At 42.8% G+C, this 22644-nt stretch overlaps 1 protein-coding gene across 5 annotated transcripts in view; it reads right to left on the bottom strand.

Moving 5' to 3' along the window:
* SALL2 (spalt like transcription factor 2) overlaps positions 1-22644 on the bottom strand; it is an 802697-nt gene that overhangs the window by 6261 nt on the left and 773792 nt on the right. For 3 of the 5 annotated variants that reach the window (XM_079912229.1, XM_079912230.1, XM_079912228.1), the window contains exon 2: positions 10285-10423. Coding sequence is in view for 2 of the 5 variants with exons in the window: in XM_079912225.1 (XP_079768351.1) it covers positions 5707-5779 (73 nt within the window). In the remaining 3 variants the exon portion in view is untranslated. Of the gene's footprint in view, positions 1-5706; positions 6019-10284; positions 10424-22644 lie in introns of those variants that run through there. The other 2 variants (XM_079912225.1, XM_079912227.1) reach the window with 1 other exon arrangement.

Here is a 22644-nt window from a genome sequence, read left to right as displayed (position 1 = left end):
CTGCCATTTGCTCTCTGGCCTCAGTAACAGAGAGGGAATCAGATGGAAGCTTTCTACTGAGCATTTGTTAATTAGCATTGAACATTTGATATCAAGTTGCTGTTTTGTCAAGTCTTCCGACAAGAAAAGAAATCCTTTTCTTTTCATCTTCTCCTGGGAAACACTGTCCCCTTTCTTGCTCTTTAATGAAACTTGCTTTCTGATGCGTAATTTGATCTGGGCTCTTCTTTAAGGTAAATTCAGTCCCTGGTGAAAGGTGACGGATCAACAGCCACCTGTAAGAGGAAGCCTCTATTTCTCAGCACTTTGCACTCACTGCCTATCCTGAAAAGGGGGGCAGGATTCTTAGGCAGACACGAATGAAGTCATAAACACAGGAATAAACTAAGCTGGTAATGGTGTCCCTAGATAGCAGATAAGGTGAGGTAAGCTATCCTGGGTCACATGTAAAGTCTGGGGTGGACATAGGACTGAGACAGGGACATGCTTGTTTAAATTTATGAAGAGCTGAAACGACAAGGAAAAAGGAAACTAAGTGACTCTCTAAACCTGGTAACTCATTAAACGGGAGAGGATGGCTGGGAGAACAGAGGAAAATTGGTGGGTAGCAGGGTGGTAGAGCTGAACACGGGTTCTCAAACTTTGCTGCCCATGAGAATTACTGCGAGAGCTTTTAAAAATCCCAATGGCCAGGCCGTACCCTAGACCAATTAATTCAGATTCCCTGAGGGTGGGATCTAGGCATCAGTGTTTGTAAAGCTCCTCAAGTGATTCTGATGTACAACCAAGGATGAGACCCACAGTACACATCAGAGGAGTGTCCTCCCCATCAAACCTTCCACCCTGCTCCTCACAAATCTTACCTGTGCTCAACTCGGCCAAAATTAGGATGTAGGCAAAATGAGTTGCTCAATGCAAAATCTTCCCATCGGGTTGCCTCTCTACTCTGACCACAGCCACACTTTGCCTCTCTTGTATCCTGCTTTCAGGAGCAGAATTTGACATGATATACACCTGTCTATAAATTTAAGTGACTGTATTGCCCTTCCCAGGGTATGTGCATCTTGAGCCATACTTCCAATTGTAAAATAAAAGGCTTTGTTCTACACAGAGTTCAAGCATCATCCAGCCGTTAAAGAAAAAAGCACGTTATGTAAGCCCCTGCCTAAACTTAATGTTGGACCAACACAGATTGGTAGTGTCCACAATTATGAGTTGATTCTGTAACTGCTGCATAGATAACTTCTGAAGGAGAATGTCTCATCTTCTCTTCCTTACTCCTCTCTCCTAAATACATACACATACTCCTTTGCTACCCACACCTAGTAAATGCACCCTTGGCCTGTGCAACACAGTGGACAAACAGGCACAAAGATTTATACATCTGGTGCTAAGTGAGAAAAATATATTTGTTTCCAGAATAGGAATATCTTAGATCAAACACAAAAAAGGGTGGTTTTTTTTTAAGGACGTTTTTCTGATATCAAAGGACTCGGCACTTGGTATGAATGGCACTTGGAATTCATACCATTTTGGAGCTGGAAGGGACTTTAGAGATATGACCTCTCATTAAGCACAGTGATTGAGAGTGCCAGCTCTGAATCAGACTTGGGTTAACGTCCCAGCACTTTCTAATCTTTGTGACCTTGGGAAAGTTTCTTAATCTCTCTAAGACTTGCATTTCTTTTAAAAATGGGGGTATAGCCACAAAAAGGAATGAAATTCTTATACATGCTACAACATGGGTGAGCCTTGAAAACATTATGCTAAGTGAAATAAGCCAGACGCAAAAGGACAAATATTGTATCAGTCCATTATATGAGGTCTCTAGAATTGGTAAATTCACAGAAAGAGACAGAAAGTAGAATGGTGATTTCCAGGGGCTGGGAGTGTTGGGTGAAGGGAATGGGGAGTTATTGTTTAATGGGTATAGAGTTTCAGTTTTGCAAGATGAAAGAGTTCTGGAGATGGATGGTGGGGATGGCTGCACAACATTGTGAATATACTTAATGCCACTGAATTGTATGCTTAAAAATGATAAATTCTATTATGTATATTTTACCGTAAATTTTAAAAAGTTTAATGGAGGTAATAATAGCAGAGTTGGGAAGAATAAACAAGAGGAAATATATAAAGGGCCTAGCATAGTACCTGACAAATAGTAAATGCTCTGCAAATAGTAGCAATGAGTATTATTATTTCAAGTCTAAAAGCTGAAGCCCTGGCAGAAGAATGGGCCTGCCCAAGGTCACAAAGCTTCAAGGTACAAGCTGGATTGAAAACCAGGTTTTCTGCTTCCTTATCCAGTGCTCTGTTGCACCCTCCCTGAGTTACTTTCTATCTACTCAGAAATGTTTTCTTTTTCACCCAGGAGTCCCTAGGGCTGAAAGGCTCAGGGATCAATACCCTGAGAGGCGATGCTCTCTACCTCCAGTTCTAAAGAGAACAGAACCCTCAAAACTCTATTTTTGCCTTCCTTCCCCTTTTGCTGCTCTTGCTGTCTGCCAACTGCCATTTCTCCCCCTAGGTCTGTTTGGCTGTTGTCCTGGTTTCTCCTTCTCACTAAATATCTGGGTTTCTGATCGTTTCCTTTATTTCCCAGATGTACTAGTTTACATTTTCCCAATTCACATCGCTTATGTTCTCTAATCCAGATTTCTAGACTCTGTAGGGGAGACAGAAATTTTTTTTTCTCTCCAGAGTTTTTAAGCAAATAGACTATTTCCCTCTCATCACTTATGTGCAATAACTATTCTGGTAGGTTTTGGTGTTCTGGTCAGGGAAGCTGAGCAGAAACAGGGTGGGAAAACAGGTTTTTCAGACTGTGCCTTGGTGATATCTTAGGTCACTGCAGAGATGAGGCTTTTAAAATGTGCAACAAAGGCTCAGCATTTGCTTGTCACATATGGTAAACATTGCTTAAAAGAAGGCAAAGACTCTTGAAAACCTTAGTGGCACCCTAGCTTACTAAATAAATGTCTGCAGATGGTCATGATGATGCCCATAGTTCCACAGGTATACCTGTAAAAGGACATGTGTAAGAGCCCCCGAACCAGAGCCCTCCCTACCTAATTTTGGGGCATGCAGAACAAGAAACAGTCCCTGGGGCGGAACGAAAACTCAGGAGCCTGAAGATCACATAAATGAATAGAAACCCTATCTATATATCTTATAAAAGCAGGAAGGAATTTAGATTTTCATATTAGCCACCTCATCTTACAAATGAGACCCAGTGACACGCCAAGTCATACAAGTAGCCCAAGGATCTTTCAGTCTCTCAGGAGAATTCTGAAGGCAGATCTTTCTTAAGGTTACTACTGCTTCCTTGCTCCTTAACATTTATGTTTTCAACTTTTATGGCTCAAAGGCAAAATTTCAACTGAAATTTGTTGCTGCCAGTGAGTTCAAGCCTGCACTGTTTCTATGGGGACGGCTTTGCAGCAGCATCCCCGTGGCCCCAAGTGTTCACAGCCACAAGTGGGAGCTATACTTCAAGGGGCTGGAGAATCCCCTTAGGGCAGTTGTGAACGATTTCTTGTGACTCCCTCCCAGATTCTTCCTCAGCAGCGGTATAGGGAATGGGTGAACTGAGGATGTGGGAAGAAGAGAGGATGCGGGGGAGAGGAGAGGATGCCTCTGGGTTGGAGGGGATTCAGCATTGTTCCACAATCTAACCAGCAGGGGAGCAGGACTGTAAGGCAACTCTGAGGCTCTGGGGGAAGTCTCCTGTAGAGCAGGAGGAGGAAACATCCGGCCTGCAGCAGCATTAAGGGGGGGCTAACGTGTCCCAGGAGGGAAGGATGCCACCAGCATGCCACCTCTTAATATTGGCACAGTGGGATCCCAGTAAAGCACTGACTTGAGGGGTATGTGTTCTACCCAAAACAACATGTCTGTTAAGGTTGTTCCGTAGCATGTGGTGAACTGATTTGATCTCAAGTCCTTTTTACAACAGGTGGAAAGGTAAATTTAATCCATGTTTTAGTTTTAGCTACTACAAATACATTATCCTAGAGCTTTTCATGACACACATCTCATAAAGAAATGCTGAAGTTCACCAAGAGGCTCCCGAGCTTTGGTCATATTTCAGCACTTACAGGAAGTGCACTGTACTCACATATAATAATAATAATAATAATAATAGACTTCCCTGGCAGTCCAGTGGTTAAGACTTTGCCTTCCAATGCAGGGGGCGCAGATTCGATCCCTAGTCGGGGAGCTAAGATCCCACATGCCTCACGGCCAAAAAACCAAAACGTAGAACAGAAGCAGTATTGTAACAAATTCAATAAAGACTTTAAAAATGGTCCACATCAAAAAAGTCTTTAAAAAAAATAATACATATTAAGTACTTATTTATGCTAGGGACTGTGCCACATGTATTAAGCACTTATTTATGCTAGTTATTTTTCCAAGTGTATTAACATGTATTAACTCAGTAACCTAATGAGGTAGCTAGTATAGTCATCCCTATTTTACAGATGAGGAAACTGAGGCATAGAAAGGCAAAGTAAACCAACAAGGTCGCACAGCTAACCAAGTGGTAGAGCCAGGATTTGAATCCTGAAAGTCTGCCTTCAGAACACTTGTGTGCTTAATCCTACACTGCATTGTTGGGTGAATCAACTGTTTGCTAAATAAATAGTTTATCCCTGAGCCAGGACTTTCAGACTTTCACAGTGTGAACATATGTAGCCATACCAGATTGTCCCAAACTTGCTCGATCCTAAGAATTACCTGGACATTTGCAAAGATACAGATTCCCAGACTCTAGCCCAGATCTACCCACAAGCAAGCAAGCTTGGAAAACCCTAGTTTAGGTGGAGTGAGCACCACTAACCCTAAATGTCATGAAATCTAGGTTTCTGACCTGACTGTACCTCTGTTTCTGAGACTTTGGGCAATGTCACTTCTCAATACCGTAGTTGCTCTGTTGGCTGCCTCTTACTTACTGGAATGTTATAAGAATACATGAAATTTCCCCCCCTCATAAAGAAAATCTGTTACTTAAACAAATGATCATATCCCCATAAAATGATATGCATGTATCAACAAGTATGTTAACTCATACACTTTTTTTAGCTTGGCTTTCCTTGAAACACAAACCTAAGCCCCTCATCCAGAACTTTCCTCTAGCCTCTACTCCAGGTGACACAGATACACACCCCAAACCAGGCTGCATCTGACCGACATTAGCTCTCTCCCTCTGGGAGCTCTGATCTGTTCTCTGCTCAGCCCAACAATGAGAAACTTTTTTCTCTTCTCCCTCAGGGGACCCTTCACGTTTATCCAATTCATTCTCTTGCAACCCAACTCTCCAGAAAGAAAAGGGGGGAAAATCCCACCCCTAAGAGACGATCTTCAGGTCTGAGGAGGTTACTTAGCAACGGCACAAAGACCAGTGAGCAAAGGGGGGACCTGGGGAGAAAACTCTTGGGTGGGGAAACAGAGCCAGTTTGAAAACTCCATTTCATCCAGAGAAAAACAACACAGAAAACACAAACATAATCAACCCTGAGAAAAGCCAAGCGGGGCTTCTCCCCAGCACAGGTCATCTCCTTACACGCTGCATCTCAACTCTTTCAACCCCCCAGCGACCAAGTTCTCCCCCTGGTTTTGCCCATGGCCCGGGTGCCCTCCCCTTGCCCTGGCCTGACCCACACAGGCTTGGGCTCAAGGCCCCCCCAACCCCTCCCCGGCACCCACCGTTCTCAGACGCGCTGGGACCTTCGCAGTCCGAGATTAACTGTTGGGGTTTCCGCTGCTTTCGCCGAGACATTCCCGGGTGGAGAGAGGTGGGACGGGGAGGGGCAACTCTCACTTAGTCTTAACCGGGGTGACCTGGTCTGGTCTCCCCCTTGGGTCTGAAGCCAACTGATGCCTCTCCCCCAGTGCCAACCACTGTGAAGCAGAGATGTTCTCCCTTCCAAGGGACAGACAGACAGACAGACAGACGCGCGCGCTCTGATTCTCTGTCCCTGACTCTCTCTCTCTCTTCTCTCTCAATCTCTGCAAGTCTTTAAAGGGGAGACGCCCCCTTTTTTTTCTTCAGCTTCTTCCCTACGCTTCTGCAGCTCCCATTGTAAAAGCAAAAATCCTAATCTTTCCGCACACTCTTTTCTTTTGTACTGCAGAGGAAAGGATTTAACCCTCTCCTCCCTGCCCAGGCTCCCGGCCTTTCCCTGTGCCTGTCTGTTCAGAAAATGTCCCTCGGTTGTTTTTCTAACTCTTCTTCTAAGCTCTTCACAGTGCTTTTTGGTTATTTCATGATTCTATGCCACCTTGTTTGATGATGGGACTGCTTCTGAGGTATAAGCTGAAATGAGAACTTTCTGGTATATCCTGATTATAAGGCCAAGAAGTCAGCTACCTGCCAGTCAAAAATGAGGATGTGAAAGGCTGACAAAAAGATTGAGCAAAAAAGGTCATTATAATAATAACTTAATATATGTAGATCTCTTTATAATTTATAGGATATTTTCGTGTACAGGACATATTTTGAGTATTACAACTTTGAGGTTAGCACAGCAGGTTTTACTACTCCTGTTTATAGATGATCCTCTTTATAGATAAACCGAAAGGCTCAGTGAGGTTAAGTAACCTATCCAAGACTGCACAGCCATGATGCAACAGAGACAGGCCTGCAAGCCAGGTGTATCTGACAGCAGTCTAGCATTTTTCCCCCTCTATCTTGTTAAAGGTACAATATGCCACCAGACTCCTAGTGTGAAAAAAAAAAAAGATTGATCTTAAGGAATCTCATTTAAAATAGTGTCTCTTCTGTCTCTCCCACTCCTGTCCGGCTCCCAGGGTTGAGGGATGCCACCTTTGAGAAGATGATATAGATGAGTTCTCTGGTACTTCGGAGTAGAAGCTACAAGGAGGCACTTTCAGCTCAATATAAAGGAACTTTCTAACGTGTAATGGACTCTCCAGTAAATGTGGGAACTCTCTGTAATATGTTCTCACAGAGGCTGAAAACAGTTGTCAAGGATTCTGTGGAAAGAATTTCTTTGTGGATGTGAAGTTTGACCTTTAAGAATACATCATTTGGCAACCAACCAACTGGATCTCTCCTGTTCAGCTTGCACACTTAAGGGTGATTGGTTTATTGTTCTTTAACTTCTGACCTTGCTGTTCCTCCCTGAATTTAAGGTACTACTGTTACCCCTGGGCATAGAATATCCAGATATGCCCTATCTTCTAGCTTTATGCCTAGGTCCTCTCTTTTAACCTTATTTATCTTTTACTCTTCTGGCTAAGAGAGCATCTGAAACACATCTGTTAGGAAAGTGGGAATGATTTTCCCCTTTGGAGTTGAGTGATGCAAATCTCTGATGGCTGTGTCTTCAGAGAATAACAAAGCAAAGCTCACTCAGTGTTGGGTGCAAACTTGAAGTTTCCGTCATTTCTTCCCTTACGCAAGTCCAGGCTATTTTGGCAATACTAAGAAAGGGAGAGAGAGACAGATGGTAGGAGGGTTGCTGGTGATAAATGAAGCAGGTACCACCATCTGAAGAGATTTGGAAAGCACTCTGATCTTTGCTTTGGAGTTCACTGAATCTCCATTATTTTCCCAGTCCTTTGGGGTCAGGACCTTGAGTGGCTCCCTCACGGTCAACCCTTGGAACTCTTGCTGACACTGTCTCATTCATCCTGTTAACCTCCCTGTGGTAGACAGGTGCAGTTATCACTAGGCTATTGTAGGGGAAATGGGAACACTGGGGCCAGGAAAGCTTCTAATTTCTCAGTGGAATAGACTGGGTTTTGTCACTCTTTCATTCCACTGTTTCCATCTGTACTTCCTGTTTGAGGAAAAGAAATGAGAGAAGGAACATAGCTTTCTGCTTTTCTCAGGAATCTGGAGATCTCCAAGGGCAGATCTGGGGGCCCAATATTCATCTCTTTACTGAGTCTTGTCTGTCTGGTCTTTTCCTACTTTGGTCCACCCTCCTTCTTGCTGGCCTTATTGTGAAAGGAAGGGCTCTTTCCCCTCCTCTCCTTTCTTCCGCCCTCCCCCATTTACCATTTTTTCCTTTTACCTCTCCACTGTGGCCTCTTGACCTCCCCACAGAGTTACAAAAGTAAAATCCTTGAAGAGATGCTGCTGTGGGAATGTTAATGAGCCTTCCCCACAAAGGGGCAAAGACTTTACTTCACTGAGTTGGAAAAAAGCCCCTTTGAAAAGGGGTTTCTGTGTGTGGTGAAGTGGAGAGGGGAGGGGAAGGAGAGAGAGGGAGAGAGAGGGAGAAAAGAAGGGAGGGAGAGAAAGAGCAAGAGAATGAAAGGAGAGAGAGAAATGAGAGAGAGAGAGAGAGAGATTGAGAGAAACAGCAGAAGAGAATATTAAAACAACACTGTTCTTTCTTTAATTGGTGATTTAATTTTTGGAAAATGTTCCATAGTCATTTGACCTCGTAAACTAAGCATTTAAGTTCCCAAAAAAGCTGAAGAGGCACTCAAGGGCGTTGACGATAATAAAGGATGGGAAAAAGGGACTTATCCTGGCACCCTGTCCCCAGTTCCTTCTCATGTGTGGGAGACTGAGAGGCTCTAGTGGGGGAGGATATTCTGGATGGGGGAGTTGGTGGTGAAGATGGGCTTCTTATTCTGGTTTTGTGGTTCCTCCTTATGATATTTTCTAATTTTATCAACATTTTCTATTTTGGCTTCCCTATTGACTTAAAATTTTTCCTCTCTTCAGGAATAGCTTAAAGTACTGTTGGGTGTTTACATTGTGGAGCCAATTTTCAAGCCAGACCACTTGAGCATAATCTCTGTATCCTTCATTTGTGAGCACAGGTTGCCTCTGAATTAGTTAAAATGGATGTTAAGGTACTGTTAGTATCAAAAAAATAAGTCCCTGAAAAGCAAAGATATGATGTTGCTTTTTAAAAAAATTGAAGCATAATTGAATGTTGTTGCTCTTTGAAGAAAGCCAGTCATTATGTTTGACTCTCAGAGATTTTCCTACGTGTTGTTTTGTGATATCAGCATAACACTCCAGTTAAAGAAGCCCAGAACTGTGAAGAACAAAGAGAAGGTAGGTGATTGGAATGAGATCCTTGGAAGAGAAAGAAGAGGGGCCAGTCAGGGATGCTAATTCCCAGAGCTCTGTAACTCCTCTGGACTCAAGGTAATCAACCACATGGGGAATTTACGGAGAATTCGCATTCCTAACCTCTACCCCTGATCTACTTAATCAATCTCTGGCGGGGTCGGGGGGGGGGGGGGTGGAGCCTACGATTTAAAAATAAGCTCTTAAATGATCCTTTTGCAGTTTGAGACAATTGAGCTTGAATGTTGCTTTCTAAACCATAAGCTCTAGATTCTTAGGGGTCTGCAGTGTTGTTGCAGCAGAATCCATGTACACATGAAGTGAGCCCAGCCTGTGGCCCCAATAAATAACATGCCTCTCAAATGTATATACTACTGTTGCCCAAATGTTTGTTGATGTTGTTGAGTGTAATACACTTTTAAGTCACTGAAAGTGTTTCTAGACTCATAATGGCTTTTGCTCTAACATTACAACTACAGTCATGTGGGAGTCCAGGAAATTCTTTGCCATTTCATTGAAGGCCTCTTCTCTCCAGACAATACCCTGTTTCTAGTTTGTAGAGGAGCAGGCACTGTGGAAGCATTTCATCTACCTTCCTGAAAGTTAGAATCCCATGAGGAATTTGATTTTAATTGCACGAGAACTAAACTAGGAGTCTAGAAAGCATGTAACCTTTCTATTGATAACCTTAGTCATAGCTAATCATAGCTTGGGTGCATTCTCCTTACTACGCCCTTTAATTGCACCGTCTCATTTAATCCTTAAAATAACTTTGCAAGGTAAACATTGTATAATCCCCATTTTAGACAAGCAGAACACCCCATTTTACAAATGAAGAAACTGAGGCATGGAGACGCAAAGTAGCTTTCTTGTTCAAGGTCTTACAGCTGATAAACAGCAGGTTGAAATTTGCCCAAATTTGCCTGATTGGACAGCCTGTGTTTTTTTCGCCACAGTGTGACCATTTATTGCCATCCCACTGATTTCTGCCTCTGCTATAGGCCTCACTTGCTGGGTGCAGACCTGGAGGATGACAAACTTTCAACTTACAGAGAAAATGTGAAGACTTACAAGTAAATATCTACAACAAATTATGGTTCTTATAATCACATGTACTACCACATGTTCTTTGTCTTGCTAGCATTAAGGGAGTTAAGGCAATGAAGGGTAAGGGAAAAGTACCCTCTGCAGAACTTTATTAAATAAGAAAGCACTGGCAAGCAAACCTTGGTTTTATTGGATGATTTCCGCCTGGCCTCTTTCAGGTGGCAGTTGCCATGGTGTTTTAGGGGCAGAGGGAGGGAGTGAAGATCAAGGAGGTCATTCGGACTGAGGCTTTTCTGGTGTGTCTTTTCAGAGTTCATTCTGCAAAAGATGGCAGGAATTTAAACACTCATAAGAGAAAGGACAGAAGTTATTCTTTTTGTGTTTCTTAATTTCTCCATGTTACTGATGTTAAATAAAGGGGAAACGGAGTTTGTGAAGAGGTCAAGGCTGTGGAACAGGAAAGGGAGGTTGTGGGGGAAGGGCCAGGAGCCTAGCAGGCAGTTAGAGAAGCCTAGAGTGGGGGTGGGAGTGTGTGCGCGCGTGTGTGCGTGTACGTGCGCGCGCGTGCGTGCATGCGTGTGTGTGTGTGTGTGTGTGTGTGTGTGTGTGTGTGTGTGTGTGTTTAAGGACGAAATTATAGGAACAATTTGCTAAAGTTCTGGGGAGCCTGAGGTTGTTCATTTGAAAGAAAATCAACAAATGAGGTACAAGCAGTGAGGGCAAGGTGGGGAGGGAGCATGATGACAAAGGCAAAACAACAGCAACAACAACAACTAAACCCCAAGCCATCAGAAGGAAAAGCAAATCAGAGCCATGGGAAAGAAAGAGGTAAGTCACAGAGGCAACTCTTTGGAGGAATAAGAACAAAGGGATTGAAGTATGTCAGAAAATATGAATAACTGATAACCTGTAATAGAAACATGGTCAGAGCCTTCAGAAGGAAACTTTAAGAAGAGGAACAAGTGACTCCCAAGGACTTTGGAGCTAGAAGGGGGCCACGGGGATCATGTCCAAATCTCACTTTTCTGATAAAGAAACTAAGACCGAGAAAGGTTAAAAGACTTTTCAAAAGTTTTTCCAGAACCAGATCTTATCTCAGGGAATTGCCCTTTGCACTAGGCCGTGGAACTAGAGAATAAATGGGAAGAGGCAAAATGAGAGGGAATCCAAGCAAAAGTAAAAATTTGACAGCTAGATCTTAAATTAATTTCTCAATCTTCCCTAGAATTTATGAACTCTTTTTTCTTGTGGGGACCACTGTATTTTAGGAGCCAATTCCATTCTGATAACTAAGTACCTTAAACTATTTCAATCAAATAATAATCCATTTCCCACATTGGAGACTGTGCCCAGGAACAGGATCATTCAGTGACTAATTTAAGTACTGAGAAAATTTTTGATCATGCCTAATGGATTCCTAATTATATTTTGAGTGCAAATCCTTTAAATCTGCCCTTGGTAGAGTGTATTCATTTAACAAATATTTTTAAAGCACCTACTATGTGCTAAGTACCTAGTACACAATAGAAAATAAAACAAACACTGTCCAGTTTATTATTATGCAGCTATTTTGCAATTGGACTTCAATCTTTTGGTGATAATTGGACTTCAACCTTTTGTTTGTTTTTCACATTATTTCCATTTCCAAATTATGCTGCTCCTTTATTCATCATCCATAATTGGGGTAATCCCAGGATTCTTAGGGACTTCTGATGTGGCTCCTCATTTACCCTGGCACTGTCTTATGGTCTCAAAATGAGCCAAGACATGGAGTTGATCAGAGCGAGCTTACTGTAGAAGATAGTCCAAAGTAAGAAGAGCTGATGGGGCAAATCAAAGCCAGAATACTTGAGGAGAACTAAGAGAAGCTGAAATCCAAAAGGCAACCTGCTAGTCCAAAGGGGCTTGATAGCAAATGAGGTAAAAGAGAGAGGAGAGCTAAGAACTGGAAGAGTTGCTGTAAATAATTGACTTTACTGGACTTTTGTGGGTTTGAGGTGAATAGCACTGGCTCAAATATGGAAGTTAAAGATGCAATGGTGTACCTAGAAGAGAACATAGGCAAAACATTATCTGATATAAATCATAGCAATATTTTCTTAGGTCAGTCTCCCAAGGCAATAGAAATAAAATCAAAAATAAACAAATGGGGGCTTCCCTGGTGGCGCAGAGATTGTGAATCCGCCTGCCGATGCAGGGGACACGGGTTCGTGCCCCGGTCCGGGAAGATCCCACATGCCGCGGAGCGGCTGGGCCCGTGAGCCATGGCCGCTGGGCCCGCGCGTCCGGAGCCTGTGCTCCGCAACGGGAGAGGCCACAACAGTGAGAGGCTCGCGTACCACAAAAAAAAAAAAAAAAAAAAAAAAAAAAAAAAAAATAAACAAATGGGACCTAATCAAACTTACAAGATTTTGCACAGCAAAGGAAACCATAAGCAAAATGAAAAGACAGCCTAGGGAATGGGAGGAAATATTTGCAAATGATACGACTGATGAGGGCTTGATTTCCAAAAGATACAAACAGCTTATACAACTCAATAACCAAAAAAACAAACAACCCAGTTGAAAAATGGGCAGAAGACCTAAATAGACATTTCTCCAAAGAAGTCATACAGATGGCCAACAGGAACATGAAAAGATGCTCAACATCAATAATTATTAGAGAAATGCAAGTCAAAACTACAATGAGATATCACCTCACAGTGGTCAGAATGGCCATCATTAAAAAGTTAACAAATAGGGCTTCCCTGGTGGCGCAGTGGTTGAGAGTCCGCCTGCCAATGCAGGGGACATGGGTTTGTGCCCCGGTCTGGGAAGATCCCACATGCCACGGAGCGGGTAGGCCCGTGAGCCATGGCTACTGAGCCTGCGTGTCCGCAGCCTGTGCTCTGCAACGGGAGAGGCCACAACAGTGAGAGGCCCGCGTACCACAAAAAAAAAAAAAAAAAAAAAAAGTTAACATAAAAAGGGAAAGCTCCTACACTGTTGGTGGGAATGTAAATTGGTGCAGCTACTATGGAAAACAGTATGGAGGTTCCTTCAAAAACTAAAAATAGGGTTACCATATAATCCAGCAATCCCACTCCCAGGTATACATCCAGAAAAGACAAAAACTCTTAATTCGAAAAGATACATGCACCCCCACGTTCATAGCAGCACTATTTACAATAGCTAAGACATGGAAGCAACCTAAATGTCCATCAACAGATGAATGGATAAAGATGTGGTATATATACACAATGGAATATTACTCAGCCATAAAAAAGAATGAAATAATGCCATTTGCAGCAACATGGATGGACCTAGAGATTATCATACTAAGTGAAGTAAGTCAGAAAGAGAAAGACAAATGTCATATGATATTGCTTATATGTGGAATCTAAAATACAATGGAAATGAACTTACAAAACAGAAATAGACTCACAGACAGGAAAACAAACTTATGGTTACCAAAGGGGGAAGAGGGTTGGGGAAGGTATAAATTAGGAGTCTGGGATTAGCAGATACAACCTACTATATACAAAAGAGATAAACAACTAGGTCCTACTGTACAGCACAGGGAACTATATTAATATCCTGTCATAAACCATAATGGAAAAGAATATATATGTACACACACATATATATATGTCTGAGTCATTTTGCTGTATGCCAGAAACTAACACAACACTGTAAATCAACGAGACTTCAGTTAAAAAAAATAAAAAGATTCATGGTGTATATTGTGGAGAATTCTGTGCCTCCCTGCAATCAAGCATTTTTATTGAATGGCAATATAGTACTTATGTTATTTAATAATCATATACTGTTTGATTCTCTAGTCTTTCTCCATCTTAACGTGCATTGCACATTTCTTGACCCCATGATCCACTTAATCCCATGGAATCTAATATGAAGTTCAGGAATTTACTACACATGTTGTGAATACTATCTCTCCTCTCTCTCTCTCCCTCTCTGTAGATTAATATATACAGATATCTATATCTATATATCTGTGTGTATATATATATATATTATCTGTATCTCTCCCTCTCTGTTCTCTCTCTGTATATATACATATATACAGAGAGAGGTATAAAGGTATATATGTTTTAGTTTTTGCGGTACACGGGCCTCTGACTGCTGTGGCCTCTCCCGTTGCGGAGCACAGGCTCCGGACGTGCAGGCTCAGTGGCCATGGCTCACAGGCCCAGCCGCTCTGCGGCATGTGGGATCTTCCCGGACCGGGGCATGAACCCATGTCCCCTGCATCGGCAGGCGGACTCTCAACCACTGCGCCACCAGGGAAGCCCAAGGTATATATGTTTTAAAATGTATATACAAAGACGAGGAAAGGGGATCAGTGGATTTGGAGCAGAAATTGGCGATGATGGAGGAGAAACGTAATGAACAAATTCTACTCTATGAGGTTTAGATATTTCCTTGTCCTATATGGTTCAGTGACTTCTGTTCCCATCGTTTGGTCAAGGGATAAATGTCACCAGGATATATGTATGTTTCAAAAAAACTGGATGAAAGTCTGAAAGAAAAGAGAGGGTACAGAGGGAGAATTTGGAGAAACAAGCTTGCTATTCAAGGGGAGTTATTCTTTCCATCACCTGCTCCCATCTTTATACTGCAAACCTCCCCATCCTTACACACCATTTCTAAGCTGTCCTTTATTCAGTCAGCTTGAAATCCCAGTATTAACTTTTTTTCTTGAAATGGAAGAAGGAACATTTCCCTCCCCCCACAAGATACCTAAAAGTAACCTTAGAAAATAAACAATAAAATCACATTACAGGGCTTCCCTGGTGGCGCAGTGGTTGAGGGTCCGCCTGCCGATGCAGGGGACACGGGTTCGTGCCCCGGTCCGGGAAGATCCCACATGCCGCGGAGCGGCTGGGCCCGTGAGCCATGGCCACTGAGCCTGCGCGTCCGGAGCCTGTGCTCCGCAACGGGAGAGGGAGAGGCCACAACAGTGAGAGGCCCGTGTACCGCAAAAAAAAAAAAAAAAAAAAAAAAAAAAAAAAAAAAAATCACATTACATACTCTAAAATCTTAGAAAACAAAAGAAAAAGTGCCATACCATTAGAGTAAGATGAAATCCCTTCTAAACGTAAGATTTGTTTAAAATAAGAGCATTAAAAATATATAATTTTCAAAATAAAAAGCACATTTAGGGAATTCCCTGGTGGTTCAGTGGTTAGGACTCGGTGCTTTCACTGCTGGGGCCAGGGTTTGATCCCTGTTCAGGGAACTAAACTCCTGTAAGCTGTGCAGAAGCGGCGGGGAAAAAAAAAAAAAAAAAAAAGCACATTTATATGAAATCATAGTTTGGCCATTCTTTGATATTCATTGGGTATCACTCTATGCTAGCTGGGAATGAGGTATGTGAATATAACCTCATGTCCTTTCTACCCCGCAGGAGCTTATATTGAAATATAACGCGTATTTCCATTTTTAGTGGGGAAATCATTGATTTGGGTTCTAGTAGACTCTGCCACTTCCCAGTCAAATCAACTTGGGAAAATCACCTTTCTCTGTCCAGACTTAAGTTTCCTCATGTGTAGTGATAAGGTTAGACCAGATGACTTTAACACAACACGTGGCTTTAACCTCTGTGCTTTACATGTGACTATCTACGTGAATCAACAAAGTGTGTCTGTTACAACAGCTTCTCCACAGGGTCCTGCAAAAATAGATCCATGAGAGTCAGTTTCTAAAGGCACTAGTTAAGACAAAATCATCTGGAGGCAAAGTTGAACATCCCTGAGGAAGGAATGCACCAGAGACTGTTTCGCTCTGGTATTGGAACAGATGATCATTTCTTTGACTGAGTATCAAAGGATGTAGAAGGCCTGCATTTAGGGGATAGGTAGAATAAAAAGTATCAATATAGAATCATACTTGTGCTCATATTAGAGAGGGACAGGAGAACCAAGACACTCACTGTGTGCTCACTGAATGGACTGCTAGAGTGGGATGAACTGCATTCCGGCTACATTCCTTAAGTTGTTTCTCCCTTTCTTCCACAGACCTTAATGTGATTATAATTGAATTTGCATATTGAAATTTCATTTAAATTTTAAATTAAGTTAAAATATTAAAATTAACCAACAATCTTCAGGCCTGCCGATCTTTGTGACCTCTAGAAGTTAAGTCCAGTCAAAAACCAAAGCAGGGGATTTCCCTGGTGGCGCAGTGGTTAAGAATCCACATGCCAATGTAGGGGACACGGGTTCGATCCCTAGTCCGGGAAGATCCTACATGCCGCGGAGCAACTAAGCCCATGCGCCACAACTACTGAGCCTGTGCTCTAGAGCCTGCGAGCCACAACTACTGAAGCCTGCGTGCCTACAGCCCATGCTCCGCAGCAAGAGAAGCCACCGCAATGAGAAACCCTCACACCACAACCAAGAGTAGCCCCTGGTTGCTGCAACTAGAGAAAGGCTGCGTGCAGCAACGAAGACCCAAATGCAGCCAAAAATAAATTAAAAAAAAAAAAAAAAAAGGAGTAGAATTGAAAACAAAAACAAAAAAACCCAAAGCAGCTTACAGGTTCATGATTCTGTATCTCCAGATGACAGAATCACCTCAGGATTTAAACCCCAGCCCAAGCCAGAGAAATTCTTTCCTTCTTTTGGGACATAAGGACCAAGCTAGGCCTTCCAACTAGTTATACTCTCAACAAACATTTATCAAATGCATTTCATATTTCACTCACCAGACCTGCATTTAAGGAGCAAGTAGAATTTTAAAAATATGCACTTCTCAACATAGAATCGCATGCATGCTCATATTAAGAGACGAAAAACAGAACTGAGATACTATGGTGACAAAGGTAAATGAGACATGGACCTGCCTCTCCTTGACAAGCAGGGAAATGTTAAACAAGAAAACATAATACAGTACAGGGAGTTCCCTGCTGGTCCAGTGGTTAGGACTTCACACTTTCACTTCCGGACTTCCGGGGCCTGGGTTCAATCCCTGGTCCTGCAAGCCGTGCAGCGCAGCCAAAAAAAAAAAAAAAAAAAAGTATACACACACACACATATGTATATATAATACAATGTGAAGAAATTTCATAGAGTATGCATAAAGTTCCAGGGGAAGAAGAAAGGAGAGTTGACTTGGACTGACTGTCACCAGCAATAAATTATCAATCAATTCATCCATTCTTCCCTCCCTCCCCCCATCCCTCTATGAAACATATGTCCGTGGTGTTTAGTTACGATATATAAAACACTGTGCTAGATGTCACAAATGCAAAGAGGATAAAAACAGATCCTTCTGGAAGGAGTGTTAACTAGGTATGGGAGGTGAAACAGGTAAGCAGGTAATGCTAATAGCAATAGCTACTCTTTATGGGCCACTTCTTTTTATATAGGCCTCTCGCTGTTGTGGCCTCTCCCGTTGCGGAGCACAGACTCCGGACGCACAGGCTCAGTGGCCATGGCTCACGGGCCTAGCCGCTCCGCAGCATGTGAGATCTTCCTGGACCGGGGCACGAACCCACGTCCCCTGCATCGGCAGATGGACTCTCAACCACTGCGCCACCAGGGAAGCCCGGGCCACTTCTTTTTGACAAGGCTATGTGAGGCAGACATTATTATCCCCATTTTACCAACTAGGAAATTGAGGTTTAGAGAGGTTAGTAAATTGCTGAGGGTCATGCCGCCGTGAATTATGGAGCTGAGGCTCTAACACATTTTCCTTACAACAAAGTCTGTGCTCAAAGACTATATGGATTCTGGCTGTGACTTTCTGGGTTTAAATTGTCTTTACCACCAATCAGCTGCATGATTTGGGGGCATTTTACTTAACTTCTCTGAGCCTTGGTTTCATCATATAAAAATGAGGTTAAAGGAATTCCCTAGGGGTCCAGTGGTTAGGACTCGGTGCTTTCACTGATGAGGGCCTGGGTTCAATCCCTGGTCTGGGAACTAAGATCCTGCAAGACATGTGGCACGGCCAAAATAAAATAAAATAAAAATGAGATTAATAGTGTCTACTTGATAGGATTGTGGTGGAGATTTAACAGAACAGTTAAAGCATCTGGCCCAGTGCCTGGCCAGTCTTTCAAGCTCACTACATTTGATGGCAATATTATTATGCCAAGTGGTGAGTGTGCAGAGAAATGCAGATCAAATGTGTACTCATTCAGAGGAAGGAAAGGTCACTTCCAACTGGAGGGCAGGAGGTTGAATAGATTAAAGGAGCATCATGAAGAATTCACTTAAAATGGAGTTTTCAAAAAAAGGTAAGACTTGAGTATTTAGACTCTAAAATTTAGAATAGAAGGCTCTGTGAGGAAAGCAGCAAGGAGCTTGTTAGCTGTGGGAGGTGACGAGCAATAAAAATGCAAGTAAATAAATTAGATAATTATAGAGAGTGGTAATTAAACAGGATAATGGGAGAGAAAGTGAGGTGGAAAGGTGGGGTTGGAAAGTAAGCGATTAAGGGGGAAAACTTGATTCTCTCATCAGGTAGAGCGCTGTTCATATGTAGATCAACTGCTATCTGTGAATGGATACTGAACAGTGGCCCAAACTGATGGAAATGCAAATACTCTTAGAAACAGGGGCTATTAGTAATGCAAATATGAAAAAACCTCTTATTAAGCAGAAAAGCAACAAAACCCCCTAATCGATCTTTGAATGAATTGATCTGTGAATCAACACATTCACATCCTCATGACTTTGATGACAAGACAACATTTTTTCTTTGTCTCTAGTTTGTCTTTTCTCACGCTAGAATTAAGTAAAATTAGTTAAAGCTAAAGCTATCATATTAAAAAAAATTATTCCTCTATATATTTTTTTTGGCCACGCCACGCGGCTTGGATCTTAGTTCCCCAACCAGGGATCAAACCCAGGACCTCGGCAGTGAGAGCGCAGTCCTAACCACTGGATCACCAGGGAATTCCCAAAGCTATCCTATTCTTATTGCTCTTATTTATTCATCCATTCAACAAATATTTTACTGAGAGTTTACCATGTGTCAGGCACTATACCATACCTGGGGAATACAGTGGATGGTCTTTCCTTGGACTTCTCATCTCTTGCTCCAGAGTGCTTTTGGAACAGGAGGACATATCAGGACTCCAGGCAGGTTCTGACACAGGTCTACTGATGTTTTTGGATAGGGGTAGGAGAGGACCTGGTATTATAAAGGGCCCAGAGTGTGTCCTGAAATGGTCTATGGTAAGAAGACAATTGAAGAGTTTTGGAAAAGACTTTAATGTCCCCAAATTTTATTTGAACTAAAACATTATTTGCCTTTCACATTCCTCTGTGCACTCCATTCCAAGGTTCACCTCATCACTCCTTCTATACCTGTCTTCGTCTTTTGCTATCCAAATTTACCAAATAAATCTCCTCCTTTCCACCCATTCCAGCTCCTGCTGTTCTTCACAGCCAGTCTCTGGGCTCAGCCCCAAGCCTTGAGGGGCAGTAAATGGATTCAGAGTTGCTGCTCAAACACAGATCCCCATGGAAACCAAAGGACTAAGAAAACAAAAAGAGAGGAAGAGGCAGCCACTGCCTGACCTTTTATGCTCACTCTTCAAATTCTTTTCGCTCTTGGGCGTGAAGGCAAGTGCTTATTTGTATAACTAGTGGAACCAAAGAACCTGACCCCTGCCCCCACCCCCAAAATTTCTTAAGAACATCTCTTTGATAGTAAGTGAAGAGCAGTGGGACACCTCCACCTGGTGGTAGAAATACCAAATTACCTCCAAGACGCGAGATTTATGAGTGACTTAGCGGCAAAAGGAAGAGGATGCAAAGACAGAACATGCAGGAGCAACGCCTACGAAAGTGTTTAGCATTTAGTACCTGCTCCTTCTCACATATATATATATATATAAACAAACATCCTTATTGGAGTATAATTGCTTTACAATGGTGTGTTAATTTCTGCTTTATAACAAAGTGAATCAGCTATACGTATACGTATATCCCCATATCTCCTCCCTCTTGCGTCTCCCTCCCTCCCACCCTCCCTATCCCACCCCTCTAGGTGGTCACAAACCACCAGGCTGATCTCCCTGTGCTATGCGGCTGCTTCCCACTAGCTATCTACATGTGGTAGTGTATATATGTCCATGCCACTCTCTCACTTCGTCCCAGCTTACCCTTCCCCCTCCCCATATCCTCAAGTCCATTCTCTATGTCTGTGTCTTTATTCCTGTCCTGTCCTTAGGTCCTTCAGAACCTTTTTTTTTTTTTTTAGATTCCAAATATGTGTCAGCATACGGTATTTGTTTTTCTCTTTCTGACTTACTTCACTCTGTATGACAGACTCTAGGTCCAACCACCTCACTACAAATAACTCGATTTTGTTTCTTTTTATGGCTGAGTAATATTCCATTGCATATATGTGCCACATTTTTTTTTTTTTTTTGCGGTACGCAGACCTGTCACTGTTGTGGCCTCTCCCGTTGTGGAGCACAGGCTCCGGACGCACAGGCTCAGCGGCCATGGCTCACGGGCCTAGCCGCTCCGTGGCATGTGGGATCTTCCCGGACTGGGGCACGAACCCGTGTCCCCTGCATCGGCAGGCGGACTCTCAACCACTGCGCCACCAGGGAAGCCCTGTGCCACATCTTTATCCATTCATTTGTCGATGGACACTTCGGTTGCTTCCATGTCCTGGCTCTTGTAAATAGAGGTGCAATGAATATTGTGGTACATGACTCTTTTTGAATTATGGTTTTCTCAGGGTATATGCCCAGTAGTGGGATTGCTGGGTCGTATGGTAGTTCTATTTTTAGTTTTTTAAGGAACTTTCATATTGTTCACATATATTTTAAAAATATTTAAATATTATCTTTATGTTGATGACTCAGTTTTTTTTTGCATCTGATCCAAATATGGGTACACAAGGTCTAGTCTCACACCTCCCAACTCTGCAGTAGATACTTCCTACCTGAATGTCTTGTCACCACAGATTCAGTGTAATTCCAGAGCTGGATGGTGCTCTTCTCTTCCTTTCCTTTCCCTTCTAGAGGGCAGCCTTTGCTAGTTTACAAAGGGAAGCCAGAAGGTGTTTATTCCACTGTCTCTTTGGCATATCCTCTCTGGTTTCTTCAGGGGTATGATCCTTTCTGCTGCCACTAGAGATTGTCTGTGCCCCCTGCCCCCTCCCACCCACACATAGATTGTCTCCCTTTCTCTTCAGGAGCTAGGAGGGAATAGGGAAGGACAGATCCAACTCCTTCCTCTTGCTTCTTGATTCCCTCAGATTTCCCAGGACAAATACACCAGAGGACCTGTGATGTTCTTAACTGGAAAGTTAGGGCAATTTCAGAGGGGAATTACAATGTAAGAGAGATAAAAAATTGAAGTTCTAGCTAGCCTGAATTTTCCCTTTCACTGTACAAGGGAAGGTAGCTCAAGACTTGGATGTTTACGGGAAGGGGTGTCCCCATGGGTCCTCCCTCCAATCCTGACCTGCCAGTGGAGGCTTCAGTTTCTGGAGTTCCTTAAGTCCAACCTTCTGAGTTCTTTAAATTCAATCTTTCTACAGTGAGAGCTGTGGGCTTTCTGATGCCTATACAGGTTGATCTATTAAGTGAGCACATCTCTCAGGGTCGTTCATTATTATCATTATTAATTAATTAAGTCAACACAATCTGAATCCATACTAAAGATACCCTACCTCCCTTTTAGCAAAGCTCTGGTCCTTACCTTGCATTGAGGATTATATGATTCTTTCTTACTCCTCTGGGAGGGCCTGGTGACATGATAGAAACACTTCATACTTTTTTTTTTTTTTTGGCTGTGCCATGTGGCTTGCAGGATCTTAGTTCCCAGACCAGGGATCAAACTTGGGCCCCCTGCAGTGGAAGCACAGAGTCCTAACCACCAGACTGCCAGGGAATTCCTGAGTTTCAGTTTTATTTGGGGACTTATTAAGGACTATAGCCCAGGAGACAGCCTCTCAGGTAGCTGTGAGGAACTGCTCTGAACAGGTAGGGGGGGAGGTCAGTAAGTCTGATTTTGGAGAAGGGGGCAGGTATGTGCAATGAAGCACACATCTCAGTAGAAGGTTGCTGCTAGTCACGAGGCACAGATATCTCAGTTAATGATTTTGGTGCTTTTCCAAGTATGGGAAGATACAAGCAATGGGTTCACAAAATTTTCTCCTGAAAACGTCTAATTATCTGAGGGTGTTCTACCAGTTTTCCCAGAGCACAGACTGCCTCATTCCTGAGCTCCACCCTGAAATCCTTTTGCGTTGTGTTGAAGGTCAGGGACTGCAGTGGCTAATGACTCAATCCTTGTAGAGCTGGATGGCAAGCAAGAATTTTTATTTGCCACTTTTAACATCTGATTCTCAGTCATAATGGATGCCAGCCTCGACAAAATTCTTTTGCCTCAGAGTCTCTCTGATAGGAGGGAGTGAGGGATTGGGGGAGGAGACTGATTCACTATTCCCTCCCACCTATATCAGCATACCTAAACCACAACTAATTATCTTGTCCCCTAAAGCAGCTTTACCTTCCCTGTAGAAGGCACTTTGTTCTATTAATTAGTTGGTCTTTACTTCTATTTT

The sequence above is a fragment of the Stenella coeruleoalba genome (genome assembly GCF_951394435.1).
Source record: "Stenella coeruleoalba genome assembly, chromosome: 2".
NCBI classification, from domain to species: Eukaryota; Metazoa; Chordata; class Mammalia; order Artiodactyla; family Delphinidae; genus Stenella; species Stenella coeruleoalba.
Note: the sequence above shows the minus strand (reverse complement) of the source record. Positions and strands in the feature narration are given on the sequence as shown.